General features: G+C 38.7%; 1 protein-coding gene across 9 annotated transcripts in view; it reads right to left on the bottom strand.

Annotated features, from left to right (window-relative positions):
• ADGRG2 (adhesion G protein-coupled receptor G2) overlaps window positions 1–27,943 on the bottom strand; it is a 71,920-nt gene that overhangs the window by 18,533 nt on the left and 25,444 nt on the right. For 2 of the 9 annotated variants that reach the window (XM_008065466.2, XM_008065459.1), the window contains exons 3-16: window positions 26,264–26,311; window positions 26,141–26,164; window positions 24,648–24,686; window positions 22,355–22,396; window positions 19,930–19,983; window positions 16,616–16,671; window positions 15,647–15,702; window positions 13,084–13,123; window positions 12,566–12,603; window positions 11,209–11,303; window positions 10,181–10,247; window positions 5,506–5,897; window positions 1,163–1,328; window positions 806–962 (exon numbers count right to left, since the gene is read on the bottom strand). In XM_008065466.2, coding sequence (XP_008063657.1) covers window positions 806–962; window positions 1,163–1,328; window positions 5,506–5,897; window positions 10,181–10,247; window positions 11,209–11,303; window positions 12,566–12,603; window positions 13,084–13,123; window positions 15,647–15,702; window positions 16,616–16,671; window positions 19,930–19,983; window positions 22,355–22,396; window positions 24,648–24,686; window positions 26,141–26,164; window positions 26,264–26,311 — 1,274 coding nt within the window. The remainder of the gene's footprint in view (window positions 1–805; window positions 963–1,162; window positions 1,329–5,505; window positions 5,898–10,180; window positions 10,248–11,208; window positions 11,304–12,565; window positions 12,604–13,083; window positions 13,124–15,646; window positions 15,703–16,615; window positions 16,672–19,929; window positions 19,984–22,354; window positions 22,397–24,647; window positions 24,687–26,140; window positions 26,165–26,263; window positions 26,312–27,943) is intronic. The other 7 variants (XM_008065458.1, XM_008065460.1, XM_008065462.1 and 4 more) reach the window with 7 other exon arrangements.

Below are 27,943 nucleotides of genomic sequence, written 5' to 3'. Positions count from 1 at the left end.
TCCATCAGACATGGTGGTGCATGCCTGTAGTTCCAGCTACTCAGGAGGCTGAGATGGAAGGATCACCTAAGCCCAGAAGGTTGAGGCTGCAGTGAGCCATGATTATGCCACTGCACTCCAGACTGGGTGACAGAGTAAGACTCTGACTCTAAATAAAGAAATAGGATGTGGCTGAGGCCTTCAAGTAGGAAAGGGACCATTTAAAGGATACACAGAAGTAGTCAAAAAGTGCAAGCTGACTGCAGACCCTAGGGAGACCACAGCAGCGACACACCAAGTTAGTGATCAGTTAGGGTAAAGTCTTCAGAGACCGACATGCATTACTTTTGTAAAGGGAAGACTGTGAAAATTAAAAACCAAGACTTGATTTTACTTGGGTGTTTCCAGCCCTCAATCCTTCTTATAGGTGGACAGTAAAACACTAGAAACAGGACTGTTATTCAGAACCACTATACATAACTGTGTAGTTCTAACTCTTGTTACAGTTTTGAAATGGGTTGATATGTAGCTGATGTCTCTGCCTAGTTTTCTCAATTGCCCGGGACTCTCCCCTGGACCCCTCCTATCCGAGCTTCCAAAATCCAGCTGCTAGAGGGTTAACACAGGGCGCAACAGGAGCCTCTGACATCCTGCTCCATACAAGACGTGCATCTTTTTTTATTCTGTGGTGCTTCACTGTTCTAGACGTTAAATATTTTGAATATCACTCCTGACTATAAGCAATAATTGCCTCAATCATGAAGTACAACAGGGACTACAATCCTACAACAGCAAAATGTTTCTTTCACGAGCAATTACAATGTACCTGCAGATTTTCAGGGTCTTGAGCCGCAAAGGTAGTTGTGTTGAAATTACTAGCATTCACTCTGATCACAGCCAGAGCCAAAGAAGGGGAGGTTAGACTTATAGTCTTGTTTGAAAAATTCAGCTGTAAGCCAATGTCATCCACTACTTTCAGCAACCTGGAAAGATAGGTTGGCAGTTTAAATGTAGCACTCCCACTATGTCTCTCCATTCTAAGCAAAATATAGAGTAGTAACTTGAGAAGTCATTCTGAGCCTGGTATTTGGGAGCAAAATACTTTGAGATACTTAATCATTTAAGCAGCATCTTTATCATGGAGGGTCCCCTCTCACCACTACTTCAGTGTGCTAATTCGTACCTCTGAGCCAGAGGAGCCAGCATGGCAGGCGGGGAACGAAGGAGTTTGCTGACTTGGTTTATCATTTCTCCCGCAAGGTTAGGCTCCAAGCTGCCTAAGGACAGAGCCTTCTCCATCTGGGACACTTGGTTTTCGAGATCGGAAATACCACTGCTGTTGACGGTTTCTATATCAAAAAGCCAAACCATTTTATGAATACACAATGGAAACTCATAAATAAAGATAAACATACACAGACTCTGTGATCTGACAAACTCACGCCTAGGCACTTGCCCCAGAAAAGTGAAAACATCTGTCTTATGAAGATTTGTTCATGAATGTTTATAGTGGCCTTTTTCATAATAGTCCTAAACTAGAAACAATTCCAATGTACATCAAATGGAGAATGGGTGGACAAACTGTGGTACATCCATACACTGAGATATTATTCAGTGCTAAAAAGAAATTAACTACCAGTACAAGCAACAACATAGATGAATCTTGAGTTTTCTTTTCTTTTCTTTTTTGAGTTGAAGTCTCACTCTCTCACCCAGGCTGGTGTGCAGTGGCACACTCAGGGCCACCACAGCCTTGACCTGCTAGGCTCAGACAATTCTTCAGCCTCAGCCTTCCAAGTATCTGGAACTACAGACGTGCACTACCACGCCTGGCAAATTTTTAGATTTGATTGTTGAGACGAGTTCTTGCCAAGTTGCCCAGGCTGTTCTCGCACCCCAGGGCTCAGGCGATCCTCTTGCCTCAGCCTCCCAAAGTGCTGGGATTACAGACTTGAGCCACCGTGCCTGGCCAGATCTCCAGTTTTCTGACACAGTATATTAAGTCAAAGACGTCAAACTCAAAAAGTCACATACTGTGTGATTCTCTTCATATGACATTCTAGAAAAGTCAAACTGTAGGGAAACAAAACAGATCAACAGTGGCCAGGGGGTGATGTAGGAGGTAGATGCTGTCTTCAAAGGGACATGAGGGAACTTTGTAGTTAGTGGAAAAGTTATATGTCTTGATTGTGATGGTGGTTACATGACTGTGGGTGTTTATCCAACCACATAGAACTATAAAAATTTCATTTATTCATAAAATTGGGTAAATATTAGTTTGTAAATTATACTTCAATAACTCTAACTAAAAAATATAAAAGCACATCAGTGTATTTAGCATATATTTATATAAGCACAAGTATACTTGTATTTAATTTATATCATGCATTCAGGATTTTATGTGGATCAATAGAAGCTCTTGTGAAAAAGAGAATTTTATGAAAGTCCAACTTTTGATAGGGCTTTAAATTGGGAAACAATGGTACAAACCAACTTGTCTTTAACAACAAACAAATCTTACTTTCACCACCTAAGACCTATTTCTTATTTTGCATATTCCCTTCTAATCATTATCCACCATTTACATTGTTATAAACATGATGCACAAACTATTTATTGTTGGGCTATTTTCACAATACATTAAGACTTGAAAAATGCCCCCAAGGTTCTATATAGCTATTTGAATGACTTACGTGGCTGTATAATTGTATATCTTATTTAATCTTGTTTAATCATTCCTCTTCTGGAACCATTAGGTTTTAGTTACTTTTTAGCTCCCAGGTAAAGGATGCTCTCAATTTGCATATTTTATGCAGATGTCACCTTGCTTCTGTTGCCCCAGGAGTAGAAGCACAAGTGCCAAAGTCTACCTTTCTGGGTTTTGTTAACCTGTTACGTTGATTCTAAGGGTCAATGGAACAAACACACTGAAACGGTGGGCATCTTAGACCTAGGCTAACAAACTTCCACTTTATTCTTCCTCAGTCATTGAACATTCTCTTGACTAGAACCTCAATGCTTTTATAATTTGTTCTAAAATATTTATATTTATTTTAAAAAATATTCTGGCCAATTGTGGTGGCTCACGCCTGTAATACCAGCACTCTGGGAAGCTGAGGTGGGAGGATCACTTGAACCCAGAAATTTGAGACCAGCCTGGGCAATATAGTGAGACCTCATCTCTACAAAAAAAATAAAAAAATTAGCCAGGCATGGTGGCATGTGCCTGTAGTCCCAGCTACTCAGGAGGCTGAGGTGGGAGAATCACTTGAGCCCAGGAGTTTGGGCTGTGGTGAACCATGATCTTGCCAGTGCACTCCAGCCTGGATGACAGAGTGAGAGCCTGACTCAAAAAAAAAAAAAAACAGTGAAAAGAGAGTAGTGCAAATTTAAAGAAATATCAAGTTATTTGGCAGATGCTCCCAGTCTCTTGGGGATGCTGACACCATGGAGGAGGAGACTGGGACCACAATCTGAGCACCAACCTAATGTCACAAAAAACTGGGCATTGCCTCCCATCCTCCAAATTCTAGAGGAAGACCTGCTTCTTACTCACTGAATTGAGACTCCAGAGTATGCAGAATTTTCTTTGCCTCTCTCCCTTTCCCCTTCATCTCTGTATCAGTAAGTCTATGAGGTGTACCCCAAAACTTAGAATTTATTTATTAAAAATTGTGTATTTATTCTTACATGTTTAAACTTCAGTCACCTTCAAAGTGCTCTCCGTTTGATGCAATACACCTATTGAGACACTTTTTCCACTGCTCAAGACAGTTTTTGAACTCATCAATTTTGATGCCTTTTAGTGCTCCTGCCATTTTTTGTTTCACCTCTTCTATATCGGCGAAATGTTTCCCCTTGAGGACTTTTTTCATCCAGCAAACAAATTTAAAAAAGTCGCTGGGGTGAGATCAGTTGAAAAAGGAGGGTGGGGCATGGGGGTCATGCTGTTTTGGGTCAAAAACTGCAGAACACTCAGTGCAGTGTGGGCAGGTGTGTTGTCATGGCAGAAGAACCAGTCACCTGTTTGCTACAACTCAGGACATTTCTTCTGCAAATAGTGAAACAACCTTCTCAAAATTTCCAGATAAAAACTTTGGTTGACCATTTGATCAGAGGAACAAATTCCGAGTGTGTTACAAGGGGCCTGCTCTCCAAAAGACAATTCTGGAGTTTTGGGGGTCTGCTCTTGTACTTTGGCCCTGGGAACCCTCAGTGGTTTCTGCCGCATTCCCACACACACCCTAGTTCTCAACCTAGTGCAGTTAGTGTGATTATTTCCATTTTTACATAGAACAGTCTGAGTCAGGAGAAGCCAAATGGCTGGTCCCAGATCATGCTGCCTGTGAGGGCCCGTGCAGACCTGTGCCTAGGTCTTCCGAATGTTTTTCGCCCTCTCTTTCCTATGGCTAGCTTGGCTCAGTCAATGTGTGACTGACTGATTGTCAAGCACACCATTTTTTTTGTCTTCCATCTAAATAGAGCTATTGTGTTTATAAATCAAAAGTTTTATCTTCTGAAACTTGAAGACAGCAGTCAAGCAACCTTTTGTAGGAAAAATAAACCTATAAAATATTCATCTTGGGCTGGGTGTAGCGGCTCATGCCTGCAATCCTAGAACTTTGGGAGGCCAAAGCGGGAGGATGGCTTGAGTCCAGGAGTTTGAGACTAGCCTGGGCAACATAGTGAGATTTCATCTCTACAAAAAAATCAAAAAATTAGCCAAGTGTGGTGGCACGCACCTGTACTCCCAGCTGGGAGGCTGATACAGGAGGATTGCTCAAGCCCAGGAGTTGGATGCTGCGGTAAACTGTGACTGTGCCACTGCATTACAGCCTGGGTGGCAAAGTGAGATCATGATGCAAGAAAAAATAAAAAACAGCCAAAAATAAAGTAAAATATCCATTGTGGACAGTGTAGTGACTCACACCTGTAATCCTAGCTCTTTACAAGACCAAGGTAGGAGAATCACTTGAGCCCATGAGTTCAAGACCAGCCTGGGAAAATAGTGAGACTTCATCCTTACAAAAAATGCAAAAGTTAGCTGGGCATGGTGGTGTGCACCTGTAGTCCCAGCTACTTGGAAGGCTGAATTGGAAGGATCACCTTAGCCCAGCAGGTCGAGGCTGCAGTGCACAGGGATTACATCACTGCACTCCAGCCTGGGCAACAAGAGTGAGACCCTGTCAACAGAGAGAACGAGAGAGAGAGAGAGAGAGAGAGAGAAAGAAAGAAGGAGGGAGGGAAGGAGGGAAAGGAGGGGAGGGAAAGGGAGGGGGGAGGGGAGGAAGGAAGGAAGGAAGAAAACTCTCAATAAAATAAGATCTGTGCTTGCCTCTTAGAGCTACTTCTTTATTATCTTGGTCAAAACAATCTACCTCAGCCACAGCTATGTTCTATGAATACCTAAAGGAAAGCTCTAGAAATCAAGCAAACATCATACAAAGAAAGGCTCAATGTGGCCTTATCACAGATGTCTTGATCTGCAGGCTGGCAGCTGCAGTTCAGATGGAGTCTCATATTTACCTGTCTTGTCAGGAGCTGTGCTGGTGGTGATGACACTCGCGGGGACAGATGTGGTGGGAGAGGAAAGTGAGGCTTTCTCAGGTGGCAAAGTGTGATAAAGATGGGGTTGGGGCATAGGGGAAGAGATAGTTCCAGATTGGAGAAGGACATCAGTGGCAGGGCTGGAAGCTATGGGAATCGAAGGCTGGGGAGAAGGAGGGTGAATCTCTTCTGTCAGAGAAGGAACATTCTGGGTCACAGGTGGATGATCTAGGGGCTCAGCAAAAGAGAAGGTACTGGAGACCAGGGAAAGAATAGTGGCCAGAGGTGCAACTGGGATAGAATTATGGGAAGAAGAAAATGGTGGGCCATGTGGATGATCAACACGACAGACAACAGGATCCTGCAGGTCACTGAAGGAACAAATCAGAAAGATGCAGGTAAGACATAAACGAGCTGTGGAGGGGCAAAGCCCCTCCCTCTGGCAACCATCTGACACCAACAAGTTCATGTGGTTATATTAGGGATGTGCCAATTCTGGCCTCTGCCATTTTATAGCCTCTGTGGCACCTGCCACTGGCCCCCTGTTCACTCCCCCTATCTACTTCCTGGGAGAGAAATTAGCAAGAAGGAAATGCTCAACTACAAATCACCAGTTCTGGTTCATTAAATCACCACTGTCCTGAGGCCCTGTGCCTTATTGTTCATCACTCAAGTGAGGCAATCCCCTCTGTGCACTGGGGGAGGAGGACTGTTTAAATGCCCTGTGACCCAACGGGTTTCCATACACTAAGAATCGTCTTCATCAGCTTTATACTGCTATATCCTGACATAGTGGCAAGTGGCATGCAGTAAGCGACCAAGAAATGTTGGTTGAATGAAAAAATAAATCAAGCTGAGACCAAAGGGTGGTCCCCAGCTTATGTATCAGCTATGTCCTCGAGGTTGCTTTAGCTCAATGGTTCTCAACCTTGGCTATGTATGGGAATTACCCAGAGCACTTTTTTAAAAGATATGCTGTATACATTTCTGTGACCTACTCCTCAGTGTCTGATTTAGTTGATCTTGGGATGGAGCGTGGAGTTCCCAGGCACGTGTATTTTCTAAACTTCCTGGTGATTTTCATGGGCATCAAAGGTTGAGAAGAACTCACCTACTATTTAGCAAAAATCTATCAGTCTTGGGGGATATCTTGGGGGGAGGAGCAACTAGAGAGGACAACAAATTTTTATCCAGGGAAGCCTTTGCTGGATCCAGTTTAAGATGGAAACTTAGAACACCAAAGAGGGTGTGTTCTTGGAGCTCCTCTTAGGTGACAGGAGGGAGGAATACTAGGCCAGGGGGCCCAAGGCAAGTCATATTCATAGAAAGAAAAGCCAGCTTAGTCCAGTCTGGCCAGGCACTTGGCCATAGGCCTTCCTGCAACCCATGAAGTTCTGGGCAGCAGTGAGGACACAGGGGTGTCAGACTGTTAGAAAGATCGTGAGTCAAAAAGCTTTGACTTGGGTTCCAGCTCTCACTACTCCTCTGGATAATTTGCCCAGTGTTTCTGAGATTCCATTCCCTAAATCATGTGCTATAGCGCCCATCTGGCCAAGGTGTGGTAAATGTGCTTTGCAAAGTGTACATTTTCTTCATATTATCTGGGACCCTGCAGAAGCCAGACCCCGACACAGACTCCCATTCACTGGGCTCAGCTGTGAAGAGATTGCCCAGTGGTGGGCAGAGCTGTGGCAGGCAACACTAGCTGCCCATTAGAACCCCCAGAACACTTTAGTGCCAGTGCCTGGACTCCTGCTCCAAACCAGCTGACCTGGGATCTCTGGCGGTGGGTGCAGGTATCAATACTTATTTTAATGTGCTTCTTTATGAAAGTGTAGTCACATACAGTAAAGAAATATACCCTACCTAGGAGTTTTTAAAAATGTAGAAGCCCCAGCTGCTCCCCTGACCAGTCTCTGAGGGTGAAAGCCGGGCATCGGTGTTTTTAAAACTTTCCAGCTGATTCCAACATGAGACCAGGGTTGACAACTGCTGTACTGCTCTATGATCTAAACCCTCAATACTCAAAGTAGGGCACATGAACCAGCAACACTGGCTTCACGCAGGTAGCATGTTAGAAATGCAAAATCTCAAGCCCTGCTGTTCTGGATCAGAATCTGCATTTTGGCAAGATCCTCAGTGACTGATGTACACAGTAATGTTTGAGAAGTGCTGACCTAATCCACTTCCTAGCTTCACAGAGATCTAGTAATTCACTTCCTTATTTCACCTGAGACTTCAAAGGTAATAAGGCATCTGCTCTTGATAATAGATACCCAGCTAGTTAATGATAGTGCCCTAGCCAGATACCAGGTTCCCATTCTGCCCCCTTTTGTAAGTCCTGCTGCTACTTTTTAACAGCTCTCTGAATGGGCAGCCATCAGGGGTCAGTGAGGCTGCCTCAATATAGTGATGGTCTTTTGATCTTATGCCAGTGCTTCTAGAAGAAATTCTATTCCCCAAATGGGTTTCAACTCTCCAGCTTAATGGGGCATGTTAAGTTTAATGGGGCATGTTACTCTTTACATTTTATTGCAGAAAATGCTACAAATCCTTAACTAAAGACTTTTAGTGGTTCCTTGAGGTTCAATGTTTTAATATAGCCTAGAAATTTGGCCAACAACAGGGCAGACAGGTTATACTTGGCCTTCTGTTCCCATCTGAGAAGCTTCACATATTAAAAAAACAAAAACTTATATCTTTTTTAATACAATTTGTATCTGATTGTAGAAAAATATAGAAAATACCACAAAGTAAAAAAAAAAAGTAAAAGATAAAATACTCCTAATGCCAGCAGGCAGGTCAATCACTGGGAACCACCATGAACATTTTCATTCATGTCCTTTCTGTTTTTCCTATGTATATGTGACTTTCAGACTTTTCTACTATTTTGGAGCATCCATCTCTCAGTTTTCCTCCGGTGATAATTTTAAGGCAGTGATTCTCAACTTTGGTTGCACATTAGAATTGCCAGAAGAGCTTTTAAAACCATTAATGCTTAGGCTATGTCCCAGATCAATTAAATCAGAATCTCTATGGGTGGTCACTGGGAATCAGTATTTTTAAAACTTTTTTATTTGAACTAATTTTAGGCTTACAGAAATACTGCAAAAATAATATAAAGAGTTCTAGATACTCCTCATCCAGCTCCCCCCAATGTTAACATCTAATATCCAGAATTAGACCCAAATACCTATCAAAATTTAGTATATGACAAAGATAGTACCTCAAACCACTGGGGAAAAGAGGGACCTTTTTTTTTAGTTGGAGTCTTACTCTGTTGCCCAGACTGGAGTGCAGCAGCACACTCATGGCCACCCCAGCATCGACCTGCTGGGCTCAGGTGATCCTTCCACCTCTGCCTTCCAAGTAACCAGAACTACAGGCACGTGCTACCACGCCCAGGTAATTTTTTGATTTATTGTAGAGATGAGGTCTCGCTAGGTTGCCCAGACTGGTCTTGAACCCATGGGCTCAGGCAATCTCCTCACCTCAGCCTCCCAAAGTGCTGAGATTACAGGCTTGAGCCACTGCACCTGGCCAAATGATGTACTTTTTAAGAAATGGTGTCAGATCCACTGGTAAACATTTGGAAGAAGATAGAATTAGATCCATATCTTGCACCACATGGATCTAAATGTGAAAAATGAAACCATACAAGTACAAGAAAAACACAAGGGTAAATTCCTCTATTTACTCTATTGGGGAAGGCTTTCTAACTACTTGTATGCCTCCAAATTCACAGGCAATATAAGAAAAAACTGGTAAATTTAATTACATAAAGTTTTATAAAAATTCATATGACAAAAAACAATAAACAAAAGATAACTGACAAACTGGAGGAAAATATTTGCAACATACACCCAGAAAAAGTTATAATACCTACAGTATATAAAGTACTCTTGAAAATTAGCCAGGTCTGGAGGCTCATGCCTGTAGTCTCAGCACTTTGGGAGGCTGAGGCAGGAGGATGCTTGAGCCCAGGAGTTCAAGACCAGCCTGGGCAACATAGCTAGACCCTTTCTCTACAAAAAACACACAAATTAGCCAGGCATGGTGGCATATGTCTGTAGTTCCAGCTACTTGAGAAGCTGAGGTGGAAGGATTGTCTGAGCCCAGAAGGTCCAAGCTGCGGTGTGCCATGATTGTGACACTGCATTCTAGCCTGGGTGACAAAGTGAGACTCCCACTCGAGAAAGAAAAAAAATACCAAATATTCATTAGAAAAAAATAAGGAAAAGACATGAACATAAAATTCATTAAAAGATTTTTTTAAAATAGCCTCCAAGTACATGAAGAAAGTTCCTACTCAGTCTTAATAAGAGAAATGCTAATTAAAGTAACCCTGAAATACCGTTCCTTATCTATCAGACTGGCAAACTTTTTTAAATGTCAAACTATTTAATTGGTGAGTCTGGAGGGTGTCAGAATATTTTTGACACTCCCTAGGTGATTCTAACGTGCAGCCAAGATTTCGAACTATTGGTCTAAAGCAATGGTCCAAGTAGAAACTTCATACAGCAGAAAACTGTGCATTTGTCCTAAAATTGAAAATCCTTCTTGACTCCCCAAATTCCAAAACTCCTTAACTAGCATGGTAATTAATTTTATTTATTTATCTTTTAGGAGAAGGGTTGGCATGTTTGTTACATACCACTGCAGCTTTTCCAACTCTTCTGGGGAGGAAGGGCAGGGTGTCCCAACAGAACAGCAGCAGTGTTCTGGAGTAGATGAAAGAAAAAGGGAGAAGAAAATGCATGGTCAAGAATAAAGCAAGGTCGCAGCTCAGACTCACCAAGTATGGCAGTTCTTACACTGACTGCATTTTAAAGAGTGATTATCTAAAACAGGAAAACAGGCAACAAGATAAATTGGATACCATTACATTGACAAGTATATACTGTATATGTAGTGTCCAAAAATATTTATTGAGTATTTTTTTTTTGGTTATATGTGTGGAGTATCAACTCCTAAGAGGAATTCAGAAAAAACATATCTTGGAGGACACTAGGTTAAGTGAAAAAAGTCAGGCTCAGAAAGGCAAATACTGAATGATCTCACTCAGATGAGGAATCTAAAAAAGTCAAATTCTTAGAAACAGAGAGTGAAATGGTGCTTAGCAGAGGGTGGGGGCTTGGGGAATTGGGGAGATGTTAGACAAAGGACACAAAATTTCAGTTAGACAGAAGGAATAAGTTCAAAAGATCTATTGTATAGCATGGTAACTACAGTTAATAACAATATTATACATTTGAAATTGTTAAGAGTAAATTTTAAATGTTTTTACCACAAAAATGATAAGTATGTGAAATAAAAATACATGTTAAATAGCTTTATTTAGCCATTCCACAATGTATATCAAAACATCACAGTGTCACCATAAATATATAATATTTTTACCTGTCAATTAAAAAAGAAGTAGACATATCCCAGTAGCAATTCATCAAGCATAAAAACAGAATTCTCCCTCTCAACAGGATTTGTTCTATCATGTTTTCAAATACGACATATTGAAATTTTATTAGAAAGCAGAAAAAATAACCTACTAGGGCTCTCTAAAAATTGCTCAAGCATAAAAAAGTCAAAACAGAAAGCTGTAACATATGTAAGTTTATTCATATATTGTCAGTTAGAAAAAGTCATGTAGAGATAAATGTGTCAATAAAAATAGAGACAGCTTACCCATTGGTTGAATCTTGACTCTTTTCAAAGCAGCTATTACAGCACATACATTCATTGTCTTATTCAGTTTTATTGTGAATGTACAATTTAATGTGCTGTAAAGAGAAATATATATAACCAGAATGTTACTAAATTGGAAACCTATCTATATATTTATAATTGCTTAACTTAAGAGTAAAGAAAAGGAACACTGACACTGCTAACTTGCAATGTCACCCCAATAAGCTTGTAAGCACCCATTTACTATGGTGTGAACTTTACCCCAAAGAACTTTATACTAAGAGACCTTTATAGAAGTTCACATTCACAGAGGTTGCAAACTAGAGACCCTCTGACCGCACATTGCTGCTGGTCTGTTTTGCCTCCCTGCACAATGAACAGGTGGGAGTGAAACTTGGTTGCAAAGACAAGCACCTTCACATCGTTAGTCTTATCTCCCCCACTCCGTCCCCCAGCTGGTTACTTGCCCGGTGTCTACAGGCATTTGAGTTTCCATCATGGGCATCCTTTCACATACCAGCCTAGATGAACATCAAGGTCTCTTAAATCCCAAATCTCTCTGGCAATTCCATTTAGATTATCAGATAACTAAGAATTTGAGACATTCTCTGTTTCTTTCTACTTTTGCCTTGGTTTTAGGTGTAAAAAAAAGAATGCTGCAAATAACGAAAAGAAGTGAAATGAACTAGATATGTATAGTGGTTAGGGATTCAACCTACAATTTCATGAAAGACTTGCCCTTATTTTTACCAATGACTAGTTCGATGAGTGAAAACTGTTATTTTCTAGGACTTTGACTCTCACAGAATGCTCAGGATTTTGGTAGTGAGATGATTACCCTATAAGCCATTGGTTTATGCAGCCAGGATAGCCAATGGACACAATTTAAAATGATAATCTGTGAAGCCCCTAATAGATATCAGACAATATCTGATGCATCTCTGCACATACTGTTGAATTTCTTCTTTGCTCTTTCTTTCCAATCTTTTCCTTCCCCTTCCTCTCCTTCTTTTCCTAAGCTCCATATTATATTCCTTCTTTTTTGTCTAACCTCTCCCTTGCCTGGACCACTGTGAGCCACTTCTTGGTTACATTGGTGACCCTCAGAGCTAAGGACACTGATGATCCTTAGCCTCATAGAGCCAGGGGTAAATGGCCTGATACCACACACTCCTCTGTGCTTCATAAAGGAATGAGAGGATGGATGTGACCAAGTGATCAGTGTTTGGATAACTAAAAATATTTAAAGCCAAAATGTCATTAATATGTATCTATTTTAAAGGAACCCTTTTGGATTTGCAATTTAACTAAGACATAGAGAGATAATGATATTTATAAAAATATAGAAATAACTGACCTTTGAGCCTCTGCTGTAGCACACACGATAAAATAAGTCTGAAACAAACAAGCAAAAGATATACACATGTTACTTGACAGTTGGAAATGCCAGAAAAGATGACCCAGGGCTAATCACAGAGCCACAGAATTTTAGAACCACAAGAACCCCTAGGGATTATTCAATTCACATTCTTACCTGATTCCCAACATATTATCAAAGCTATACAGGCCATACTAAGTCTGCTTGGTTACCTCCAGTGTCAGAAAGGTCACTACTACATGAGGGAGCTCGTTCTCCTAAAGTATATATTTTAAGAAACTTGGTTTCACATGAAATAAAGTCTACTTCCTTGTAATGTCTACCCATTGCTCCTAATCCTGAGTTTTGGAATAATAGAACTAGAACATTCACTGTTTTAAATAACAAATTTGGGGGAATTTGATTACATATCTCCTCAGGAATGTAAAACTCCATTTCTTCCCCCAAATCATAACTATAGTTATAAACAAGACACAGGGAGGGTGTACTATGATTACCTCACTTAGAGTCTGCAAGGTTTTGTTGAGCTCTGATCGTCTGTTAATAAAATTAGAGAAACTGACATTAAGGAGACCATTAGTGATATTAAATTCAAAACAAGTTAGAGTCTTAGCAATTAAATCAAGCCCATGGTATTCATTGCTTACAGTGTTCACTTTGAAGAAATAGAGGGTATAAGAAGAGATTCCTGTGTGGCAAAAATAAATTATTTATATGACAAAGGAAACTAACCAGACAGGAACTGTATCGGTTCTAACCAAGAGCAAGATATAAATTTTGGTTGGACAATTTTGTCATTCATTAGAATACTGCTACCTCCAGGCAGCTTCTTCTGGCAGAGGGCCAGGAGTACAGCCAGCCCAAGGCATACATTTCTGAGAGGGGAAAGCCACTCGCCCTAGGAACTCTGCACCTCTGATTTCTTCCTCATTCCCCATCCCACCGACCCAGCCTGCCCTCTCTCGCCCTCTCCAGCCCTGCCTTCCCCTCTTCACAACTCCCCTTAGGAATTCCTCATTCCTCTCCTCCAGCCTCAGTCCAACAGTGCTTTCATTTCTTCAAAGTGGCAGAGCTTCACATAAAGTTAGGATGAAAGAAATCTAGTTAAAGAATCCACTGTAAGGCAGTGGTTCTCAAGCAGGGGTTGACACTTGGCAATGTCTGGAAACATTTGTGGTTGTTACACTGGGGAGGGTGCTATTGGCATCTGGGTGGGGAGAAGCCAGGGATGCAGCTAAACATCCTATGATGCAGAGGACTGCCATCTATGATAGATAATTATGGCCTAATATGTCATTAGTGCCAAGGCTGAGAAGCCCTCCTCCAAGGAATGGTGGCATGAGGCAAGGTCTGAAAGGAAAAAGAGAAGGACCATGGCAGTAGTCAGCTGGCTCCTCAAGCCAGCAGGAGCCACTCCTTCCTAACTGTGCTCAAAGGCCAACTTCTTTCTAGAGGCTCCTCAGTCCCCTCTAGTCAGGTCTAACCACTCCTCCTGCTCTATATTCAGAGACTTAGAACATCCATCCCTTGGTACCCTATACAGGTCACCTTCAATGTAGGGAATGGGCTGTACTGTTATTGTGTTTCCATCCTGCATCTTACCCATCAGGCTCAAGAGCCCTGGTTCTCAAAATTGGCCTCATGTTGGAACCACCTGGGGAGCATTAAAAAATATCAAAGCCTGGGTCTCTCAGCCCCCAAATATTGATTTAATTGTTATGGAGTGTGCCTGAACCTCAGGATTTTTATAAGCTCCTCAGGTGATTTTAATATGCAGCCAGGGATGTGGATCACTGCTCTAGACTTGGTTTTCCATCTCAGAGAGTTGGGTTTATCCCTTTGATCTCCAAGGCCCAGCACACAGTAGGTGCTCAACAAGTGTTTAGTGACCTTAAATGGACTCAGATCTATTTCTAGTCAGTAATTAAGAATAATTACTTATAAGTATGCTAAGTTATATTCTAGTTGTAAATTTGTGAGTTTTTTTAAAGTTCCCTCTATTATTACTAATCTAAAGTTTTTCCTCCTTCCAGAGCATTGACGTGTTCTGCTTTTCATTTCACATATATAATTTTGAATAGTTAGAAAAGCTAGATTTTCACCAAGAGGTCAAAGAATAGGCATAAAGGACATAAATAATACCCTGTCCCAATTCCAGTTTTCACTAGTTGAACTTTTTAACTACCATAAATTCAGTGGGTCCTAGGAATATTTGACATCTGCCAAGTGGAACTGTGGTATTCCTCTCTGCCTGGGCATTGTTAAATCATCAGAAGCAGGCATGTCAAAATGCTTATTTGAAAGGATGACCCATAAGAAAAGTTTTCTTTTTTTCTTTTGGTTTTGGGCTTTTTGTTGCTGTTGTTGTTGTTTTGTTTTTACCTAGGGAAGATTTTTCTTTTCAGTGTCATCCCAGACACCAGAGCAGATTTAGCTCAAAAGTTTACAACAATCTCATTTGTGAGGCAGTAGCAAGACTAAGAGTAGATGAATGTCACCTCTGACACTGCTTCCCTGCCACAAAGATAAAGACACGAAGTTGACCCTCTCAGTGATAGTCAGAGTAAGACCGTCTCCTGGCCTAGACAACTCCTATGACTGAGATTTTGGACCTATTGTCTAATTGGGAGTATCTATTTGTAATGCATTTCTCATTGTCTGTGCTTGTCCTTGTAAGACAAGGTCTACTTAACATTGACCTCCCTCTGACTTTTGAATCACTGATGCTTCATGCAAGCACAAACAAATCATATTACATGGAGTCCTACTTTGAACTCCTCTTTCAATTATGCTGGATACCAAAGCATATTAAAACTCAAATACCAGTTCAAATGAAGCTGTTATGTAATTTCAGAGCATCAAAGAGAATAGCCTCATGGGGATATTAGCTGGTGACAGGTGACTATGGTTAGTTTGCAAGGAAGTCAAGAACCAATTAGTTCTGTAGCCTTTGGGTCTTGTCTCTTTCCTATTCTTGGTTTTCAAAAGCAAAGACGGCTCAACAAGTATCTTTCCACAGCAAATGTCTGAAAGTTTGAAATCAAACAGCAGATTACTCACTTCAATTCACTTAGAGACAGGACTCTGGTTAAGGTGTTGTTAGTTATATCTTGATTCTGTTAGAAGCACAAAATCATTAAGGAAACAACAGACATTGTTTTGTTTTTTCTTCTCTAACAAGAAGTTGCTCTTTAGTTTTGTTGGCCACCCAAAGAACTACATCCCAAAGACTGAATCCTAACCGCAAAGAACATTGTCTATTAAATGATCAAATTGCAGTTATATAGACAAGGGAGGGAGGAAAAAGTGGTTCTCAAAAGTTCACTCATATTGGTTGAGACAGTTTCTGTTTTATGTTTTCTTTAAACGATATTTCAAGTCAGCAGCTCTGATGTGCTAATTTCTGTCTTTATTTCAGGGGGTTCCTCCAAAGGAACACTATTAAAGCTCTTGTCATGAAAGGACCCAGATGTAAGTAACAGTCCCCAGTGTAAAAAGGGAAACTTGACAGCAGCCATTGCTGCATTCCTAGCAACCAGCTCATTGTCTGGCACATAGTAGGTGCACAGAAATATTCAATGAATGAACAAACCATGGTTGGTCAGGAGCCTCTGAACCAATCTAGGTTACGGGAAGGCTGATACCACTGTATTCCAATTCCCCATGGGGCAAACAGGATCAGATTTGGAAGATTATTCTTAGATTCAATACATATATTTCTTGTGGCCTGGAGTTTCTAATATAATTTAAAAATTTTAACTGGTATCAGAATTGCATCATATTAACATTTTTTTCAGTAGCAAACCTAGTAAAAACTAAAATATAATGAAGAATTATTAACAAAATACCATAAGTATCATGAATTCAAGTCCTCACCACAAAGCTAGGGATTCAATAATACATACTTTATTTAAATTTGGTCATAAAAGTAAACATGCCAAAATATTACAAATAACCTGAACCTCACATTTTAAAATACATGTAAATTCACCTTTTGATATTGCAATAAGAAAAATCTTTAAGACCTACCTGAGTAACGCTGCTTCCTTCATCATGTTGAAACATTATCTCACCTCTAAAAAATGCTAAAAATAAAATTTCAAAAAGAAATTTGAGACTTGTATCTTTATAGCTTGAGGATTAATACACCATATAAAAAGATTATCAAATTATTTTATAAACAAATTCCTTGTTTTATTGACACTTATTCTCTATTAGTAAGTTACTCAATGATTATCAATATAATTTTTAGAAAACAGGAACTATAAATTTTATGTGGAAATTTCAAAAGAGAGAAAACTTGTCCCCATGTCAAGAAATGTTATCCCTACATGCTTCTCATTAGAATTTTGTTTCCCTTAAATATGCTAATTAGAGGAACTGCAGCTCTAACATTAACTTTTTTAAAAAATCTTTTAAAGTTGTTATAATTGCAATTACATAGGTTTGGGAGAGAGGGAAAAGGTGTTTCTCCTTATGGAGGTCTATATATTCATTGCCAGTTTTCTTGTTTGGTTCTTTTTTAAAAATATAGCTACCAAATGCAATATCTTTCCTAGGAACAGATTTGAGACTTGGTTTTCAAACCTGAATAGTATGGAGGGAAAATCCTTTCTTCGGTTGCACAACTCATTTTAACTTTCATTCTAGAAACACCAGAAAACTCTGTTCTTAAAATGCTCACTTTGGGAAATATTGAACTCAATTTCTGTCAACTTTTTTCCTGCAGGGTATACTCCTAGGGGCTTTGGCTTCATCTGGAAACAAAATAGAAATGTCTAAACAAAAGTACATGCCGTGCACCTTGTAATCTATAGGGATCAAAAACTGCCTCTTGAGCAATAGTCAAAGATGTCATATAAACTAGAGTAGGGTTCAACCAGAATTTTTGGTGATAGATCAGACAATAAATAATTGAGGTTTTATGGGATGTATGGTCTCTGTTGCAACTACTCAACTGTCACTGTAGCACAAAAGCATTCATAAACAATACATAAATGAATGGGCATGGCTGTGTTCCAATGAAACTTTATTTAGAGCCAGGCATGGTGGCTCAAGCCTATAATCACAGCATTTTGGAAGGCCAAGGCGAGAGGATTGCCTGAGCTCAGGGGTTTGAGACCAGCCTGGGCAACTTGGTGAGATCTCGTCTCTACGATAAATCAAAAAATAAGTCGGGTGTGATAGCATGCGCCTGTAGTTCCAGCTACTTGGAAGGCTGAGGCGGAAGGATGGCCTGAGCCCAGCAGGTCGAGTCTGTGGTGGTCGTGAGCATGCCCAGGCAACAGAGTAAGACTCTGACTTAAAAAAAGAGAGAGAGAGAGAAAAAGAAAAAAAAAACCTTTCTTTACAAAAACAGGCCATATTTGGACTATAAGTGGTAGTTAGCTAACCCCTGAGCCAGAGGGGTTATCATCTTTCCCTGTACTTCAAAGTACAACAACTGATTCCCATAGCCATATGCCCGATGGTCCACTTCCACTTGAAAATGGATGATAGATACTAGACCAGTGATGAACATGGTCTATTTCAGCAACTTTTGTACTTAGAACCTCACCTTCTGCATATTGATACTGGAATTTCAATCAACACAATATGTAATTATTAAAATCAAACATACTTGATAGAATGACCTATACATTTTTTTAAAAAAATCTTAGTTTTTTAATGCTTATTTAGATCATGTGTGTGTATACATGCCAACACCCACAGTTTCCCTCCCTTGCATTCTTATTAAGTGCATGTTGAGTTTCATAAATGTGCTGGGAGCACAGTGGTAGCAGGGCAACCAGGAAGTCACCACCTTTTGATTATCAGCCTAACTCTTCTGGGTCAGCTCCCAGTTTCTTCACTAGTCTCCACTTTCCTTAATGAGCCCAGATTGGAACCTGCAAGAAAGTGAGAGTTTCTAGTTTCTGGCAGGGTATCATGGGATTTCTGATGCCAAAAGAGTTGGTTCCCCGATGAGGTTGTTTTCACCAGACACTAAAACAAATGGTCAATTCAGTCACTTAATTGGGGAAAACATTACTCCAACCAGTTTTCTGGCATCTGTTATTTAAGATGACCAGTTTTTTTTAATTACATGTTCAATTTTCAAACAGTTATCAAACATCATGTAGACACAACACTGAACTAGACATTAGTCATCAGCCTAAAACATAGATGAAACACAAAAATAATGACATTAAGAGGAATTTGGTAAAGAGAAGAGTCAGAGAGGAGGGAGGAAAGGAGGAGGAAAAGAGAAGAGAGGGTTATGTAATATATGAAATTAAGATGTTTCCCAAAACCAGCTAATACTTTTCTCCAATATTCTACCTGGAGCATAGTATCAGCAGAAAGCTCAGATAAGCAAATCTCACATTCATAAAATTCGAAAGTGTTTGTGGAACATTCTTTCAATAGGATGTTTTCTTGTTTTCTAATCTATCCAATCTTAACTTATTTTACTTGAAATTGCTACCTATGTTTTTCAAACAAATTTCTAAGACTATTAAAAGGACCAGAATAAAAGAACACATTCTTATAATGACTGCTTATTACTGGAGTCACACTAAGGTTTTACTATCATAAAATACCTAGTTGCCTTCTTCTTCTCATGATCTCCTGGTCAGTTTTGACTTGCCACACCATATTTTTCTGTTTTTCACATTTGCTTTTATTGGTTATAGCAAGGAAGGGAGCCCAGAGAGCCAAACCAACGTGAGAAAAGTGGTTGTTTCATGCCTTTTGGCCCATGGCAGAAGGGAAAAAAATTCACATTTCAAAAATAGCTTCTTCTCAAGAGATTTCCATCTCAGTTTTAAAAAGTAGTGAACAGTCTGAGTTAGAGATGGCAAAATACACCATGGATACTAATGGAATTAGCATCCAATTAAACTAGGTGTACATGAGGTTTCAACAGGCTAATTTGTTTAATTCTTTGCAAAAAACAACATCCTGTTTCTCAGCCATAATACTTATGGCCCTAAGGAAAAGCTTGAGGGATTTATATATAAAAAATGACTTTCAGTGATTATTAATGTCATTATTAATTGTTTATGAATTAAATTTAAGTTTATTAGTTATAGATTTAAAGCTATAATGAAAAAGATTTATTGCAGAGCTTCAAGTGTCATATAAGGAAGTTAATCCAGCTTCTCACTAGGCAATGGGAAGATAATTTCAGCCAGATCTAAAATTTGCTTTTGTTTTTCTTAGGTATTCTTAGTAGTCAGGTGGCATAAAAAGAGACAGATCAGAGAGGCACACACCACATACTCAAAAGAAAAAACCAAACAAACCATTTTGCCCTATGGAGCAGATTTATCTGGTAATGTGTAATGTACACAAGAACTAACCTGAGTCATTGCAAATAGATGACAAATTGCAGGTATTTCTCTGGGGTTTGACTCCTGCAAAGAAAACACAACCCAGCTAATTAAGCTTGTCAATACTTGTACTTATACACCACATTGTTAAGAGAATGTACAAATTTAGGCATCAAATGTAGTCCCAAAAGATTATAAACTGGCTATAATTGGCTGGATGAATTCCACAAAGATTAAAGAAATGAGTTTTCATTTCTTAGTCGGTCATCTATGGAACTGAATTCTTTACTAATTTTTAGTATGTCAGTGCCTGACCCCCCCCCCAACTTCTCCTTAAATTTTCTTTGTCCCCTTCCCAATTAACCCCTCTCCTGTCCAGTATAAACAGAGTACTATAAATACAAATCAAATATAGAGACTTTAAATGGAATAACTCTTTTTAAAATAAGATATTTATTTTTTATATTAGCTAGACAATATTTTTAATGAGCTAATGACAGAGCTTGACCCTCTTTAACCTGCTTAAAGTAGAATTTTAGATGCATATGTAAATGAAATATTGTCTCAGGTTTTAGAATAACTCTTAATCATAGATCCTCCCTCCTATCCTAGATAGGGGAGTAAATGATCACTCTAATGTTAATCATAGCTTTTTATGCAAATGTATGTATAAAATAATATTAATGTCATGATATTGTTTCCTGGGCAAAAACTACAAAATTCCAAACATATTTGCTGAACACCTACCATATTCTACAGGTTTTATGAGGTTCCAAGTATAAACCCTGCCCTCAAGGAGCTTACAGTCTAGTGGGTGATGTGGACCAGAACATAAAAAGTTTTAGTGAGGGCCAAATGAAATGAAATGACCAGGACAAAGACCACACAGGCATACAAAAAAGTCAGAGATGAATGGGAGATGAAGTGAGCCACATTAGAACAAAAACTTCATACATATTAACCCAAGAAACACGTTCTCCTTTGGTGAAAGGAGACGTACATCTCTTCATTGATTTGAAAAAGAGCTCAAAGTTTACTTCTCTAAGAACCTTTCCTTCATTAATTGTATCCACTTGGTGAAGCAAAAGAAATTCATAGTCAATGGGAGGGGCAAATGTATTAAGCAAACTGCTAAGGGAAGAAGTTTGTTATATTAAGAAGTATTTCAGTCTCCTTGTTAAGTTTTGTTTGGTCAGAATTTTGTATGCAATGCCCAATTGCTAGTTTATTTCCATTGCACGTTACAAGTCCTTAGTTCATTCCTATGAGAAAATAATTTTGGACACAAACTAAAATTATAATTTGAGTTAGTGCATGTGATATGGTTTCCGCCAGTATGGTTTACTGGTATTTAGGCATGACGCTTAAGCTAAGAGTTTTGATTTTGTGAATAAACGGTATTTAGGTGCCAAAAGTTACCTGCTACGTAGATTTCTATATTGTTCATAGCACTGTTACCCACATCAAAAGACACTTGCCTATAGATATAACTCACTATAACATACACACTATGAAAATATGATAGGATATATAGATAGTGGGTAGTAATGCTTTAAATGTCCTTTAAACCATAGGTCTATTTTTTGCTATGCTTTTTATTCAACCGTCTATCATCTTTTTCTAAATTTTAGCTACACCTCCATTTCCAGTGATGTGTGTCTTTTTGTTGTTCATTCACACTGAGACTTTTTTTCCCCTACTGATAGAGCCTTATCTGTAACCTCCTTCAAATGCATGGTCAAGGCCATTCCTTAACTCATGAATGAGAAAATTTTGTCTGCAAAGGGTAAGATAAATATTTTAGGTTTTGTGGGTCATAGGGTCTCTGTTGTAATTACTCTGTTCTATATAGTAGAAAAGTAGCCATAGCAAATATGTAAACAAATGGGCATGGCAGTGTTACAATAAAACTTTATTCACAAAAACAGGCAGTGAGCCAGATTTGGCCCGTTGGTGATAGTTTGCCAACCCCTGCTTAAAAACAATCACAAGCCTTTGTCAAGCATATCTTGTGTGACTAGTCTTACATCAGGAACTTAAAAGTACTCTTTTTCTTTTATTTAAAAAAAGAATTTGAGGTTCATTTCTCTAATTTCTTCTCTAATTGCACTCCCTCCATCTCCCATGCCTCTTAACCATGTCAGAAATACTTGTGTAATCAATGCCTTTACCTGTATGCATGTTCATGTTAGTTATCCGTTTGTTTGCCTTGTCTCCCACCCCCAAAGACTAGAAGATTCTAAAGGGTGGGCACTGTATCTGATCATTATAATATTATATAGCCCCAAACACCTAGTATAACTTTAGGTAACTAGTGAATAAACATCTATTCATTAAGAACAGATTTATTTTTAAAAAGCAGAAAAAAAGAGAAAGAAATCATAAACACCAGCCATTTGTTTAATTTTACTTTAGTTATAAAAAAGAAAGTCTTGATATTGATAATAAGTCATACCTGATGCATTGAAGGTTTTTACTATAGTGATTTTAGTTTTTTCTGCAAAGAAGCAATTTAAATATTAGAGCAGAATTGTTGCTTGTTTTTAAAAAACAATTTGCCATGAGTATCATTTTTGTGAAGTGCTAAGAAAATCACACTATCAACATTTTGAGGACACTATCAGTTATCTCAGCAGCTGAATGAATGGGAATCACATACATGGATCATGTAGCATTGGCATAGTGTGGGCTTGGGAATTGGACTCCATGTTTAATCAGTTAGATCGCACCCATTACACACCCCACTGCTTGTGTAATTTTACTTCAGTTCCCATGCACTGCTGCTAGACAAATGGATGAGGACTTACACTTCAGATATGTAGAATTAAGTCACTATCAGGACCTTCAGGTAATAGGTTGTAAAAAGCAGGTGATTCAGAATAAAAATCAATGTGAAACAGTACGTAAGATCAAATATTGCTAGCATACTCTACAATCAAGTGCCCTGCTATCTTCTTTAAGAGTTAATACAATACCATCCACCATTGTTTTGACAGATAAAACTATTCTCAGAGAGGTTGAGACTATGCACCCACAGTCACACAACTAGCCCACAGAACCAGGACTGTTCAAAGATGGTGATTCACATGCAAATATTAACAGGCTCTGAAGAGGCAAACTTTAGAAACATCTTCCCAGCACACTTGGGGACAGAGCCTATGGTTCATTCCTCAGATAATGGAGAACCAGGTCCAGAAATCTTTGCTTTAAGGATGATCAATTAGAAGAGGTCATGTTCAGGGCACAGATTTGCAAGGAAGCTCTGTCTCCAGGTGGATGGGCAAATTGTGAAGAAAAGAACAAGCTCAGAGTTTGGAGACACACTTAAGAATGATGATATTATACTGAAAGTTTCAGAAACCTCATTTGTGTATATATATTACTGATGAATTTCTGTTTCAATGTGTGACCCATGGGCAATGATTGGTGGTAATTATAAAGGCTGACAGCATTTTGCATTATCATTAAGAATCCTTTACATATATTATTTTGTTTGCCCTGATAGTTTTCTTTCCAGAGCAAACAAAACACAACTGTGAAATGAATTTCTGTTTTTGATAACTAAATTGCTTTTGGGGGAAAATGTTCAACCTCACCAATAATCAAGAATGAAAAATAAAACCTAGGGAATTGAGAGAAAGTTGTAATAGTATGTGATATAGTCTCAGCAAAGGTACAGTGATATACACATTCTCCTCTACTGCTGACAGGAATGCTACTGGGTACAACTTTTTTTTTTTTTTGAATTGGAGTCTCACTCTGTCACCCAGACTGGAGTGCAGTAGTACGTTCCTAGCCACCACAGCCTCGACCTGCTGGACTCCAGTGATCCTTCCGCCTCAGCCTTCCAAGTAACCGGAAATACAGGCACGCGCTACCATGCCCGGCTAATTTTTGATTTATTGTAGAGATGAGGTCTCGCCAAGGTGCCCAGGCGGGTCTCGAACCCATGGGCTCAGGCAATCCACTAGCCTCAGCCTCCCAAAGTGCTGGGATTACAGGCTGAGCTACCAAGCCCAGCCCAGGTACAACCTTTCTAGAAGGTAATTGAGCAATAGTTATCAAGGGCCTTAAAATATTCATACTGCTGACCCATTATGTCCAATCCTTGGAATGTATCCTACAGAAACCAGAGATGAATACAAAGATGTTGGCACCAGGATGCTGATTGCAACAACTTCTATTAAAAAGATAGAAACAACTTTAATGTTCAACAAATGGTACACAATGGAATACTACCAAGTCATTAATTGTAAGGGACACTGGAAAATACTTCTAATTTAATATTAAGTCAAAGGGTCAAAATATAAAAATCTATGTAAACTATGACTATTTTGCAAAGGATATATATATACATAGAGTACAGAATATGTATATAGGTATATGTATATATGATACTGAATGGAAATGTACCAAATTATTAATAGTAATGGTCTTAGGAAAGCAACATTAAAGATGATTTGTATTTTCTTCTTTGTATTTCTCAATATTCTCCATTTTATAAGCTAATATGTATTACTATTATAATTAAAAATAATAAATGTGATTTTAAATAACAGTTTGGAACATTGGGAATGTGGTGTCAGCAAAATTGTAGTTCAATGTCAAAGTAAAAGGGATCACAAATCAGTGGTTGAAGGCACAGGACAGTGGGCAGGGAGACGAAGGAAAACTCGTTAGTAACCAAGGAGACCACACAAGAAGCCACAGAAGAGAAATTATTACATTTAGAAATAACTTGATATTACCTGTTTTATTTAAAGTAGTTAATACGCTTACAGTAGCATCTGAAATAAAATAATAAAAATTAGCATAACTACTGGCATGGTTAATAAACACATGTGTCTTCCTAGGTTCCTTAAACACTTCCCTTTTCCCTTGTTTTGTGAAAGCCAACTGACACTACTAAATATCTTTGCTGCCCATCCCCTCACCACTATCCATTCTCCAACCCCAGAGAAAATTCTTGAGCAGCGGTCCATTCATCCAAAGTATATTTCCTAAATGCAAGTTTTGTGTCTAATACATAGCGACACTTCTATCACCAGTAGATTTAAATAAATGCATTTATGTTGTTGAACATTTTCTCCCTTTTTTCTCTATTATAATGAAAGTCCCTAAGGGATATGATATTCCCAATGTTAATACTGACTTTAATATAAAGCCCTGTGGATGCACAATACATTTTTACCAGTGGTACAATCTTATGAAGCAATTTTAAATAATTCTAGCTTAAATCTGGAGTTCCTGAACATGATATTCAACTAACTTTTAAGAGAATCTTATTTTGATCCTGTTTGATTTAAAATAGATTTTATTCATATTTCTTTAAATGAAAATCATTCTAGGATTTATTATTCAACATGACATTTTAGGAAAAAACCAAAAGGCATGTATTATATTATCACACACACACAGGGATACAAAAAATGTTGCCAAAGCTAAATTGAAAATATTCTTTTCACTATAAAAAAGTAATTGCACGTAAAAATGATGTTTGTCCCTTCCCACTAGGCCAAATATGAATTTAAGTCAGTTTTGATCAACATGAGCTGTACCAATGATTGTTTAGCTCCTTAACCATCAACTACATGGTGAGATTTGATTTTAACTAAGGGCTTGCGAAGTGTTGGGGTTTGACCCCAACAAAATGGAAGGAAGGCTGCCTACCCAGTATCCACAGAGGGGAGGGAACAGGATGTGCTGCTCCACCCACCTCTCCAGAATATAGCCTGCTTCTTTGCCCTTTTCTCTAGTATGAGGAAGAAGCCATTCTTTTTCCACTTCACACTATTTAAAATTGATACAATTATCTGTAAAAAAGGCTGTTTTTGAATGCTCTGTCCCTCCAAATCCACACTGAATCATACTAAAGTCACTAGATGTGCTTTTCACATTTAAACAATCTGTCATGTAAAATTTGTTGGCATAGTTTACTGGGCAAGGGAAATGGAGTATTCAAAATGGGATTAATACTTCTTTTTCTTTTCTGGAGAGTTAGAGTGATGGAGGGCTTTTTTCCCTCCATGATCATAAGATTTTTATCATTTTACCCTAAAGTATATAGGTCATTCTCCAGGGCTGACAAGTTTTGTTTTTTGTTTTGTTTTGTTTTTTGGTTATTTGAAACTACTCGATGTATTCAGAAATAATTTAGAAATGGAAACCTTCAACACCATTCATTATACTTATATTCATATGAAGGGTTATCAATTTTCACTTGCTTCAGAAAAATTCTTACCATTGAGGCTTGTTGTTTCAACCTCTTTTTATGCCGAGAAGAAAAACAATACAAAGGTATAATTAAAACAAAAACTTAACAAATTGGGTAAATCTAGGTTTAATTTTTTTTTCAAAATCTTGCCTGGAGTACCATTGGAGTAGGGGACAAAACCAACAAGAGATGGTTCAGCTGTGGGAGAAAAAAAAATTAAATAAATACTTGAAACAATTATTTATTAAATTTTAAACAGTTAGAACTTTTGAGATATAGTTAAGAAAAGGAATAGAAAATATGCTAGCAGACCAAGATGTAGTTAAATCTGCAGGTCCCATGATCACTCAATGAGTATACATTTAATCAGAGAACTGCAGAGAAACAACCCAAGATGAGGAACCTATGACCCATGATCACAAAGACTGCTGCTACCTATGGAATATCATGGCAATACGTTTGGACCAAACCAAAATACAAGAACTGCTACTTAAACATTTTTTTCAATCAGAGAGTTCTAGAAAACATTTTAAAGAATTTGTTGAACTATAATCACTAAATACATTGGCATGCTGGCGCCATTCTGGTATAATAATGTCCAGCAACACTTCCCACAGTGAATTTAGGATTAAAAAAATATGCTACCACTCAATACTGTGCTACCTAACACAATTTCCTGGTAAGTTATTTTAAAAATATGGCTGCTATTAAGACAATCAATCATATTATAAATTTCCTGTGGAATGACTCCACTTACGCTAAGAGGTCAATCTACTACACACATTTTGCTTGTTTAAATATTAAAAAGATCCAATGGCTTGACCTCTACCTAAACATAGGAAAAGCAAACTGAAACATTTTATAACTTAAATAAGTTTTGTCGTAGGGAGCCTGATTTTCAGCCGGTATGGATAAAACTTGGGTGTGTCAAGGCACTTGGCTGGCCTGTCCGTCTTAGACTGCTCATGCGTTGGCTGAAACACACACACCCTGTCTGTCCACATTATTGCTTCCATATTTGTCATTCACTACATTTATTTATTTTTTTAATTACTAAGGCTATTTCTTGAGAAGGCAGTTCCCGAGCAATAAGATTTGAAGCGTGGATATAGAATCCTTTGCTCTTAGGGCAGAACAAAATAATTGGCCAAAGTTGGTTTTTAATTAATGATTATTAATTCTCCTACGTGCTAATGAATAGTGACACTGCAAAGAAGAGGCCTGTGGGCACAGCTGCCCATCCGTCGATACTATACTGGCTCCTACCTTACTGTTCACACAGCTCTCTCCTAGGGCACCTGGAACTCAGGCTGTGACTAGAACCAGTGTGTGTCCCCAAGGCCCTATTCCCCATTCCACACAAACAAGGTTTTGTAGTTATCAGCATGATTTAGTTTGCTGAAGGTTATTTTATCAGAAGAAAAATAGTGGTTTCTTGTGCCCTAGAAGCTTAACAACTAGGGAACAAATTAGCATGGTAAAAACAGCTTGGACTTTGGAGGCTTGCAGTCCTGGGTTTGAATCTTTGCCCCATTACTTAATAACTCATAATAATAGTTACTACTTATCAAGAATTAATCTGTCCAAGGCACATGTGTTATCTAATTTCATCTTCACAACTACCTGATGAAGTACGTACTGTTATTCTGTTACAGATGAGGAAACTGAGGCACAGAAAAGTTAAGGAATGTGTCCAAAATCACACATCTAGCAACAAGAGTGGGAGGGTGGTGGCCAAAGTCAAACCCAAGTAGCCTGGGTCCAGAGAATGTGTGAACATCAGCAAGTTTTATCCTCTCTGAGTCTCAGTTTCTTCATCTATAACATGAA

This window comes from Carlito syrichta, unplaced genomic scaffold (assembly GCF_000164805.1).
Source record: "Carlito syrichta isolate Samal-C Ts95f unplaced genomic scaffold, Tarsius_syrichta-2.0.1 Scaffold308488, whole genome shotgun sequence".
Classification (NCBI taxonomy): Eukaryota; Metazoa; Chordata; class Mammalia; order Primates; family Tarsiidae; genus Carlito; species Carlito syrichta.
This window is presented reverse-complemented; position numbering and strand designations above follow the sequence as displayed.